The sequence below is a fragment of the Pseudonaja textilis genome, chromosome 1 (assembly GCF_049901715.1).
Source record: "Pseudonaja textilis isolate UNSWEBS1 chromosome 1, rPseTex1.2, whole genome shotgun sequence".
Classification (NCBI taxonomy): domain Eukaryota; kingdom Metazoa; phylum Chordata; class Lepidosauria; order Squamata; family Elapidae; genus Pseudonaja; species Pseudonaja textilis.
In genome coordinates this window covers 90,183,580-90,195,713 of record NC_141990.1, presented here as the reverse complement: position 1 = coordinate 90,195,713, position 12,134 = coordinate 90,183,580, and the positions used below count along the sequence as shown (strand labels likewise).

At 36.5% G+C, this 12,134-nt stretch overlaps 1 protein-coding gene across 42 annotated transcripts in view; it reads right to left on the bottom strand.

Annotated features, from left to right (window-relative positions):
- The window catches only part of EPB41L2 (erythrocyte membrane protein band 4.1 like 2), a 113,036-nt gene that overhangs the window by 43,486 nt on the left and 57,416 nt on the right, over nt 1-12,134 (bottom strand). For all 42 annotated transcript variants that reach the window (XM_087940927.1, XM_087940914.1, XM_087940958.1 and 39 more), the window contains exon 4: nt 3,185-3,289. In XM_087940927.1, the coding sequence (XP_087797053.1) occupies nt 3,185-3,289 (105 nt within the window). The remainder of the gene's footprint in view (nt 1-3,184; nt 3,290-12,134) is intronic.

Genomic DNA, 12,134 nt, shown 5'->3' with positions numbered 1-12,134 from the left:
AAATGTTCCTGAAACTAGTACGATAATATTCACACAACTGATTTGTTCAAATTCTCTCACTATAATTTTTGGGACAGACACAATTCTTTGAAAAATGTTCTTAACTAAATCATAGGCCTACGAGGCAATTTTATATGCAGGCAGTGGTATCTACAGGATCTAATACTTCCATCATTTTTACTTATTTAAGATTTTTGCACTGATGAAAGCAGTGTTGTGCTGATGCTTTTTTATTGTCCCCTCCTTTCTAGATATGAATAAAAAACAATTTTTATCTTGGATAAGTTGCTGAGCAAGAAAAATGATTTTCCTTCAGGATAGGATATGCACATCAAAGATAGAAACAAGGAGATAACTTTGGAAACCAGATGGAAAACTCAGAGACAGATGTTCCCTCTGCCTATATTAACTGACAATGTAAAATTATTATCTATATATACAAGCAAGCTATTTGTTTTTTTTTACTGAAGACTATACAATGAAAAGAAATATGTCTCATATTTTTCCTGTCTGTGGCTTTCTCTCTAGCTGAGGATTGCTAGTGAGCTAGCTGTTTGTTTATAAAGTCTTTCTCCTTCATAAATCACTGTCTTTTCATGAGCCAAGTTAAAGGGCATAAAAATGTTTTTTATAAAACAAAGATCTCAAGTGTCTTAAGATTTTGTTATTAGATTTTATGGTCATAAAAGATAATTTAATTGCTTCTTCAAATATGCAGATAACATGATAGAATTTCCTTTAAGATTAGGTTGCCTTTTACTGTTTTCCTCCTTATAAATTAATTTTCTATAGTTTTTTCTGTGCTAATTCATGAAAACAACAGTTCCAGACTTGTAGTCATATAAGTGTACTGAAGTTCAGTATCTCTATAAACATAGAACACCAATTAAAATAAAAATAAAATGCATTTAATCCTTTACAAAGCGGGAAATCTAGTTTTCACAATTAATTATCCATGTATAAGTTACTTTTTTTCGATATAGGTTTTTCTCGCAAATAAATAAAAATATTTTTATTGTCTTCTGTATACTAGTAAAATGCTCATACCGTCTACCTCCTAAGACTGTACAAACTTAAAGAAATCCAGACAATATGACAACATGCTATCCCAGGTATTGGGATAGACTCTAGATAATCACAGGAAGAGTTCAACCTCTGGCAAACTTGAACCATGTCGTTGGCTAAATACTGTGAAAAACTGTCAAAGCTGCCAAGTGGAAGATAACACTCTCCCAAACTGGGGGATGCCACCCTAAATAAGCCAATCAGGCATCAGCTCATCAATGCTTTTGTTACCATCGCAATGCAGGTCTGAACCTGAACTTGTATTCAGACAGATTTACTGTCATTTTTTCTCTTGGAGCTCCTTAATAAACCAAGGAGCCCATCAGAATTAACAAGAGAGGCTACTTAGAAGCAAACTCATTAAAGCTTCCTGTTCCCAGTCGTTCATTATAAAAGCAACAGAACTGGCTGCCAAATTGTTGAGATATTCCCGAAGTGTCTTCGGAAATCTCTCTAGATCCACATGAGGCAGTCTATTGTATTAAATTTGCTTGCCCACTGCAGGGCATAGTTAACAGTCAATTTTATTTGAACCAAAAAATCACCTGACCACAGCAAAAGGCTCAAGGTAATTAATACTCTTTTTATCCAGATTGTTAATTATCTGTTTTTAGATGAAGACAAGATCTAGTATATGACCATTGCAAACATTGGGGTATTATTAATTCTCCAATGTATGCAACTAATTCCCACAACACTGTCAAACTACTTAGTAAGACTGCATTACTATTATTCTTTTCATCTTTCCTATTACCTATTTCTTCCCATTTATGACTGTAACAGTGTTGCCTGTATCTTTACAATTTATTTTACAGTAAACTATGACTATCACTAAGTGTTGTATCTTATGATACTTGATGAATTTTATTTTTTCTTTATGTACACTGAGAGAATATGCACCAAAGATAAATTCCTTGTGTGTCCAATCTCACTTGTCCAATAAAGAATTCCATTCTATTTTATTCTATGTTTACATAAGATCTAGCATACAACCATTTACATATATTGGGGTGGAAATTACAAGTGATCACTATTGCAGTTACAAATTCCTGAGCCTTCCTGGAAGCCTAGAATGAGGTCCCCCAACAAATAATAGGAGAGCAACACTGGCCCTAAGACTAGATCTATAAACTCAGCAAGAGATCCTACCAAGCAATCTTTGTCTTCTAAGGAAACAAAGAGATAATAATGTTTTTCTATCATATCATTTCTGCAGTCAAAAACTGATGAGAAATGGAATCAAGTCTTTTGACATATAAAGCAATGGCGTGGCAGACTCCTAAACAGAATATAGTGTAAGGGTAAGACTCCTCTGTATGATATAAATTACAGGGCTAGAACTACACAGATCCAATCCTTGCCTCCTTGTCTATTGTACAAATCACCACTTAGCCAAAAAGAACTCCAATACTTCCGGAAAACGTGAAGGATATTTCTTATGTCTCATCTTTTGTTAAATCTTTTACATTTCTGTGTAATGAACAACTGGTTCTTTTCTGCACCCAAAGTTAAAACTTGTTAATCTATCAGATCTTATATGCAAGTATACCCCATAAGAAAAGATTATCAGTGACTGTTACATTCTAATTAATTGTTCAAACACTGATGATGTTTATTTATTGCAAATGTATTTTTAAAACAAAAGTGAAAATTAGAGTTCAAATGCTTTCAGTCAGCATTCTCTCCTTCAGCTGATCACATCCATACAGCATCTAGTCCAGGGGTCCCCAAACCCCGGGCCATGGATCAGTATCGGACTGTGGCTTGTTAGGAACTGGGCCACCCAGATGGAGGTGAGCAGCAGACAAGTGAGCAAAACTTGATCTGTATTTACAGCTGCATCACCACCTCAGATCATCAGGTATTAGATTCTCATAGAAGCACAAACTCTACTGTAAACTGCACATGCAAGGTTTCTAGGTTGTGTGCTCCTCCTCCCCACCTGTGGAAAAATTGCTCATTCAAAATATTACAGCAAGAGATAGCATTATAGTTACCCCTTTTCTGCTCAGAAAGATAGGTTCCAGACTATAAAAGACTTAATGTTTAGTAATAAATTTCCATATATTACAAAAGTTCCCAGTCTTTTAGAAGTCACGTTTACCCATTTAATACATACCTTCTGATCTGTATGGTCTTGGAATAGCAAGCCAAAATAGTCCCTTTCCAGTAGGTTAAGATGTTCACATACTTTGTCAAACAACACCTGTCCTTTTGCTTTTTTCTAGGAAAAAATAGGATAAATTAGTGAAACATTTATATAATACAATGAGAAATATATTTTATTTTAAAACACACGAATACCAAAGAAAACTACTCTGTATTTGTTATCACTGGTTTCAATTTGCTATTTCAGAAAATAAATCAAAAGTGAATAGATACTTCATAGTCTATCCCCAGCACATAGGAAAGCGCTAATTAAAACCAATGGAGGGGAGATATTTATTTGGATAACTGAAATTTAAGTAGGACAAATGAAAACTCAGCAGTAATTCTTAAAATCCTGAAATACGAGTGTATATTTAGGAATCATCAATGTCTCTTAAAACTTTTTTTTAAAGGAATCAAATATATATAGTTTGTTATCTGAGGACTTGCTAATTATTAAATACAGATAGTCCTCAACTTACAACTATCATTTATCATCTGTTCGAAGTTACAACAGGGTACGAAAAGTACTTGCAATCCAGATTTCTGAGTGCCGCACGCCTCCATGGTCATAAGACAGCATTTCAGGGACTTTTGCTACATACTCAGCCTTGAATTATCTGATATCTTGGTAAGTTGCCCAAGCCTCATTATTTTTGCTCTTTGTTTTAAACATTAGACTTATGAAAGTCTAATGATTTTGATTTAAATATTTAAAACAACTGTTAGCCATCAATCTACTATTGTCTAATGTTAGATTTGTAGTGAAGAAATGTAACACTTAAGTGATTTATAGAATCTTACTTCCATTCATTAGTTTTCCTTTTCTTTTTGCATTAAATATAACCTTCAGATGCATTCACAACCATGACCATATAACCTCAATAAAAGTTGAATTGATTAGAAGATAATAAAAGTTACTAGAATGATTCAGAGTGGCTAAGTGAAACATGAAAGAACCAATATTTTTCAAGTCACCTGAACAAAAAAGATACTCCCCCAACTACATGAAAATAAAAAGAATAAAATCTTAACATTTTAAAGAATATAGGTGATAGAAGAAATCTATCAGAAACAATTGCTTTGATTGATAATATTTCCATATGATACAAAATGTCAGAGAAAGTTGTATTATTGTTTTAAATACTTTGGGGCAGCAAAAGTATACAACAAGCAAACAGATAACATTTCAAAAAGTTTGTTTTTTTGTCTGCACTGAATATTGTATATAATTGTATTAATAATAAATTAATAATTAGTACTATTAAATAATAATAATTTTATTAATTAATATTAATGAAATGCAGCAAGATACATATATAACCCTGAGTGTAAATATCCAAAAGAGAAAATTTAGGGCATTGAAAATACTGTAGTTGATTTGAATTAATAAATGAGAATAGACAACCCGCCTTTCTGGCTTTTCAAGATTTATCGAAACACTGAAATAGTGTCTGCTACTGGCAGAATTCAAGAGGTGCAGTATGGTGCCTTTCATTTTCACGCAAGTCCTACATCCCCATTTGGCTATTTATGGCTTTTAAAATGCAACTATAATGTGACATTTCAGAGACCTGGCAACTGAAAGACATTTTTGCAATTGCTTATCACGCAAATTTCAGTAGACGCCACTGCAATTCCAGAGAAGTCCCTTCGAGTGCCTATGTGTAGGCTCTTGCAACACTAAAGTTATTGTGCCTGACAGTCAGAGACAGAAAGCTTTAAACTGAACGGATTATCTATGCTGTTGAGCTATGTGCTACACAGTAGTTGTGAGAAACACTGTACAAATACAAAGGACAAGGGAGAAAAGGTATGCAATAAAACTACCAAGCTCAATAAAAGCATTGTTTGTTGTCCAAAAGAAATCAAAGCACATTCATACCGAACTGAACTGCTCAATTTATATTCAGCATTTACAATTTTAACTAGATCATTCAGTTTTATATCTCATCAGCTGAAACGCAAGGAATAATACAAGTAAACCCCCTGCAACACAAAATTATTTCTAATAATATACTCAGGTACAATTAGAGGAGGCTAGTTTTTTAACTTGTATTTACTGCTCAATAGATTTTACTTGTCGCCTTACATGTTCAATTTATCATTTAAGCAGGACTTTAAAATGCAGTAACAAATAAATCCAAGAAATTAAATAACCTGGTTTAAATTGGATTAAATATTTAGAAAGTTCCAGTTTAGACTTGTATTTAAAAAAGGACATCCATGTGCCAAATATATTAAATTGAAATGCATTTTATTTCTTATGTAAAAAAACTTGAAAAAGGTTTAGAAAGGAGTGAAATATTTTTGGCTATAAAGTTAGCCATCACATAATCACGTAAGTCATGTACGGTTATTATTATCATGCTTCCTACTGAAGTAGCTACTAAATCTTCAGTGTTCAGAAGATAATCATGGTGTACATAATCAGTTAAATATTGTATTCTTATTTTGTGCTTCTGATGCTACATTTTTGCTTTCCAAATAATATTTAAGATTCTAGTAAATAAAACCCTGGGTATTTTCCATTTCACTATAAATACAATTTTGTCAAATGACTCTCAGTACTTATAAAATCCAATTTGCCACCCAATTTTACTTGGTATGATTACTCAAGCTTAGGTTTCAAAACATCATTTTACTTGGCAGGTTACCATTCAAAATTCTCTTATATGAGCAAAAATTCTATAACGTACATGCATTATATGACCATTATAATCTTAGATTGTATTTAGTTAACAGTATTTTGTTAAAGGTACAAATAAAAAAATGTTAGTATTGTTGAAGAGTTTGTTAGAACAATCCAAAGGAAATGTACTCATGATGAGAAAATATTGATCTTAAATTTATCATTTAAAAACTGATTTTTAAGAAAATATTTAAATAAATTCTCTTTAATTGGACCAATGAGCCATCATGGACTAGTATCGTGGACCAGAAAAATGACAATGTTTAGCAGAAAAATGGCATAAACTGAATTTTAACTGCTGGAAGCTTCTCAGTGGTATTTTGTATTAAAACATCAATGTGAAAAACACTGTCAGAAGGGATGTTTTATATATAGCTTTAGTCTATCTCAAGTTTAAAATGAAAATAAAACAAGTATGTTATTTCATTTATGTTATTATAGCTATGTTTCTAAATCTAACACAATATATTCCTGATTGCCAAATCTTTTTACAGAAAACACAGTTTGAGACAAGAAAAATACTTGGAATAATTTAAACAGACTTTATAGGTTTTAAACTATAAATAAAAGATTTTATTTTAGCATTTTGCTGGAACAAAATAAGATTGACTGAACAACTTTCATGTTTAAAAACATGCCTGATATAGCTTATTATGGCCAGGAAATAACTGGCAAATTGTAAGACATATGGTACTTGAGCATTTAATTTTTTATAAGATAGCAAGTGCAGTCTTGCATTTCAATCAAGCATACTACAAAATCCTTGAAACAGTTATGTCATGCCCAATATACTTCAGTTGTTCAGACGTGCATAAAATATATCCATGCAGTCATATTTAAATGTCCTTGTCATAACATTTTAATTAGAACAGAATGCCCTGAGTAGAACGTTCTGATGAAAATTTTATTTGCTTTGGAAAGAGTTTTTACAATACGTCAGCTGCCTAGGTCTCATTATGGCATTCTTTAGACTTGATAAATAGTTATATGATTGGGTGACTAAAATGAACTATGATAAAGCTTGTACATAATCTCAAACATATATTTAGCTATTTTAATTCAATAAATAAAAGGTGCAATTACTGGATTTAGTATTTTCTACTTATTAACAAATACTATATCCTATGTTCTACTAAACTGCAAATAAGCAAGAATATAGGGCAATGAAAATATTAAATGTTAACATTTATTCCTCTTTCGTAAGACTGGAAGTAATTCATCTATAAGAAGGAAACAGGGGCAGAGAGGAAGCTGGATATAGTCTGAAACGTATCTGAGAAAGTACAGCATTAATATACCGATATAAGATAGATAGATGGGGCTTTGGAACTTACCTGACACGCCCTTTCTCTGTGAGCTGTGAAGAGCATCCATTGTTTGGGATGATGCTTCTGTCACTTGTTTGACAGGCTGGGCTTTAATTGAGAGGATGCTCCTCCTCCTCCACGGGACTCCTCCCTAGCGTCCCCAGTTTTGGCGAAGTCGAAGTGATGAAATATTTCTTCTCCTTCACCCTTTCTAATACTTGGCCGGAATAGCATCCCACCAGACGAATAAGGGTGGGGATGGATGCTCTTCAGAGCTCACAGAGAAAGGGCGTGTCAGGTAAGTACCAACGCCCCTTCTCCAGATGAGCTGGTCAGAGCATCCATTGTTTGGGACATACCAAAGCTTGGCGTGTCCTACGGGAGGGCTTCCGTCTGGTTCGGATTCCCCTTTTCTTGGTCCCTATGGACCCTTTGTAACACTCTCCTGTCCAAGGCAGCCTCCGTAGAGGCGAAGACATCATTCTAATAGTTTCTAAATAAAAGGCGATAGTGAAGCCCATGTTGTCGCCTTGTAAATTTTCGCTATTGGCGCTTGTGGCCCATGTTGTCAACATCGCAGCGCTCCAGGTCAACTGAGCAGTGATGCCCCTGGGTACAGGAAGAGATTGTGTCTCATGGGACTTGGGAATTGTGCTCTCAGCCACTTACTGGTCATTGAGGAAGAGGTCTTGCACCCAGTGGTGGGGGGTTGAAAAGAAACGAAGAGAACCTTTGTTTCCTAACACACAACGTGCGGTTGAAATATATGCAGAAAGCTCGCCTTACATCTAGATTGTGGCATTGTCGTGCCAGATTTTATGTCGGTTTCAGACAAATGTACGGGAGTATCAGTTCCTATGGTCTGTGGAAAGCCAAAGTTATCTATGGGTGAAAGATGGATCTGGACTAAGGACCACTTTGTCTGTGTGAAAAATACAGAGCTCCTGTTTAACTGACAATACTAGATCCAAGATGTAACTGGCCGATGTAATGGCAACCAAGAGAACCACCTTGTACGTTAGAAATGGAGACACATGGTCTACATGGGCTCAAAGGGAGTTTTCTTGAGTGCGGTAAGGACCTTGTTGAGGTCCCACGTGTGATATCAATGCACTACAGGAGGCTGTAAGATTGTAGCCCCGTGCAAGAAACTTGCATATGCGTGGGTGATGAGAGATGGACTGCAAGTCTCTCCTAGTGATGACCGATGCTAAGGCCTCCCCTTTGCCTGTTTATATGAACAAGATAATAATGAAATATCATATAAATAACACTGCCGTCTAGCAGGTGTTCCCCTGAGATGGACAGCCAGAGCCATCAGAACCTTCGTAAGAACCTTGGGCAGATGACAATCCAAAGGACAGTGCAATGTATTCAAAACGTTGAGTATTATAACAAAAATGAAGAGTTTTGCTATGTGAGGATCTAATTGGAATGTGGGGACGGGCCTCCATTAAGTCAATGGAGGGTAGAAAATCACCCCTTCTGAAGCTCAGAAATATGGAGTTCAGTATACTCATCTTAAGCCTCCTATGAACTATGGATCAATATAGTCATTTTAAAACTAAAATTGCCCCTGCTGATCTGGTACCACAGGTTGATTGCCTGGATCTCCAATAAATGAACAATAGCTGTCTCCATCATGCTCCCTTTAACAGGATCCCCAGAGAAAAGGCAAGTAATTGAAAGATTCTGGGGAGAGGATGGAAATTCTATAGCCAGGCCTAATCTTCTGATACCTCTAACCAGGAAATAGAGGTAGAGGCATCCCATCTGTCTGTGAAAGGCTTGAGCCTTCCACCAATAGGGGCACAGTCATGAGGCCTATATTTCATGTTTCTCAAGAGATTCTTTTGCTCTGCCCTCGTCTTCAGTATTCTATTTCCAGACCAGAAACTATCTGACTGTTGGTGATTCATGTGTCCAGACAGTCCCTGGAGTCTGGAGAGAAAAAGTCCCTGGTAGAGGGAACGAAGGAACCCTCCAAAAAGCTGGGAAGGACTATTTTGGGGTCTATGAAAAGAGAGGAACTTATTTTCTGCTTCTAGTCTCTATCAGAGATACGTCAGGGGCACCACCAACCAAATTATCTCCCTATATTGGGGAGGAAGCAAGCTTCCATTAGTTGTGTGATATCTGCTTGCCAATGTCTGAGCCATAGCAGTAGGCAAGGAGTAACCTGAGACGCCCTGCCTTGAGCAGATAATTTAATAGAGTTTTGCAGCATCCTTTTGTGCCCTGATATTGGAATTTGAGATAATCTCCCTCAGATGGCAGAGCAACCTATGAGACGATCTAGTAAAAAAAACGGGGGATGAGGCCGACTCCGCTCTTATGGCCCTCACATCAGATCAACATGCCCTACATGGGGACAACTTGACCCTGTATTTCCTTTGATTTGAGAGCCTCTTCTGCTTCCGTTGGAATTGCAGAGGAGGATGGTAATTGCCATTTTTGTTTTATCTACTATCATGGTGATGAAAAATTTAGCAGAATGAGAAAACCAAATTAAAAATTTGCTATCATATCCTGTAAGAGGGGTATACGCCACTGAAGAGACCCCTTGTTTCTGGACAAGGTCCAAGAACCTCTGTGGGACAGTTATGACTTCCTCTTACATTATTGGTTGGGAGAAGATTAAATCATCTGACACCCTCCCCTTATAGTAACGATTGTTGGGCCGAGGGGAAATGGAATATCAAGGCAGGAAATAGTTGGGTTTTTTTTTTTTTGAAACAACAGAGAAAAAGGTCTGAGGGCGAAACAGACCTGAAGGTCAGTGGTCTGGCTTAATGTCTTCAATGTTTGACATGCCCCACTTCTTTAGGGGATCTGCCACTGACAGATTTTGGTCACTGTTGTGAGTAGACCCTTCCTCAACCAGCAATGGACAGGGAACCCTAAAGCAATGCTCCCCAGTTTTGTATAATCTTATGTAAGAATACTGAATTCTTATTCTTGTTCCTATTCTTGTTATTATTATTTTGTTATTAATATTATTATTTCCAAATTAGCCAAATTAGGAACACCTCATAGGCCTAGAAAGGAGGAATTGTTGAAATAAGATGTAGGCCTGCGACAGCTTCCTGCACAAGCGGACACGGGCCTTGGTGCTCGCTGTGGTGCTGCTGTTTAATTCTGTGAGGGCATAAGCCAACAGTTTCCTCCTTAATGAATAAGGGTCCAAAATAGAATAATTATATTTGAATATCTATCTATCTATCCATCCATCTATCCATCCATCCATCTATCTATACATACACACACATATGTATTAGGTGATTTCTCTCGGGTTCCAGGAAGGAGACCCCTACTTAGGGAAAGAAAAGCCTCTCACAGTTCCAGAAATAAAATGCAGATCACTACCGCATGGTTAGTGAGTCTGCAATGGCACCAGCCGTTAGCTCTTTAGGCGCATAATGAGTTAAATCGGCTCAGCAACACTTCCACGCCTTGTGGGGAGTTGATACTGCGAAGTTTGCTCTTGAATAAAAAGGCGCGGTGGGGCAGATGAGTGCTAATGCCCGCACCCTAGACGGTGTTCCCAGGGGAGAGAAAAAAAGCCTCAGACCCTTTTAAAATGGAGCCTCTCCCGTCGGGCATGGGTGGCGGCGATCGTAGCGGCAGCTGTGATCGTAGCAGCTCAGCTTGAAAAGATCGTGAGTTGTTAGCCATGCAGCTGAGGTGTTATCGCCTCCTATCATCCTGGGGGCGAGAGATCATTATCTGAAGCTACAGAAGGCTCCCTTGGCTCGAGTTATATATCGTAGGGAGCTGCTTGACTCATTGAAACTAAAAGCCTTAAAGGAGTTGTTTAGAGTTTAAAAGCAAACCTTTTTGTTGACTCCTTTTGAAGCCTTTGTTATTCCGGCCAAGGGAAAGGAAATTAAGCTGCCTATATCCACGAAGGCTGAGCAAAAACTGGGGACGCTAGGGAGGAGTCCAGTGGAGGAGGAGGAGCATCCTCTCAATTAAAGCCCAGCCTATCAAACGAGCGACAGAAGCATCATCCCAAACAATGGATGCTCTGAACAGCTCATCTGGAGATAGATAGATAGATAGATAGATAGATAGATAGATAGATAGATAGATAGATAGATAGATAGATAGATAGATAGATAGATAGACAGACAGACAGACAGACAGACAGACAGACATATAGATATATCTGACTTAGCTGCAACTCTTCTTTTTAACATTCAAATATTTCATAGCAAATGTTAATTTGGACAAATACACCTACATCATTTCCATAAAGGGAAAATGATAAACACAACAGGTTACATAGACTTCTCAGACAAGTCATAAATGTCAAGTGTCAATGTTAACATTTTACAAGGTTATTCTAGTATTGAAATGTGGCCTAATTTCAATCATTTGAGCTGCATCTGCTGCCTTATTAATTGAAACTAGGGAACCTATGATCTGTGGGATCTTCCTTTCAGAGATATTTCCTTACGTAAACACAGAAACAGAAAGATCATGGGCAGATTTCTATGGCTTTGGTTTTAAACTTTAAAAAGAAAACATCTTATTAAAGAAGAGAGATGTGTAGCCAGACAAATATAGATGTTTTTCATTTTAATAAAGAACATTTTAATCACAACATCTGTGGTTGATCTGCCATTTTTAAAAGAATATTGTAACATTTACACTTCTTTTTCCTTGGTTTAAAGTGACATATAACTGACCATATTGGAATATTGGTTTCTTCAAATAAATCAGCACATTTTCCATAGTTTGTCCTTGTCCTTTATGTATAGTGAAAGCAAAACATGACTGTATTGATAAATACAATAGCTGTGCATTGAGAAGTTAAGAGTTCAACTTCATCCTGCTTCAGAGCCTTCGCATTCTCCCATTTTTGAAGACCATGTGCTGCAGAGAGTACATTAATCATCACCATACCTTTTATGCTCATT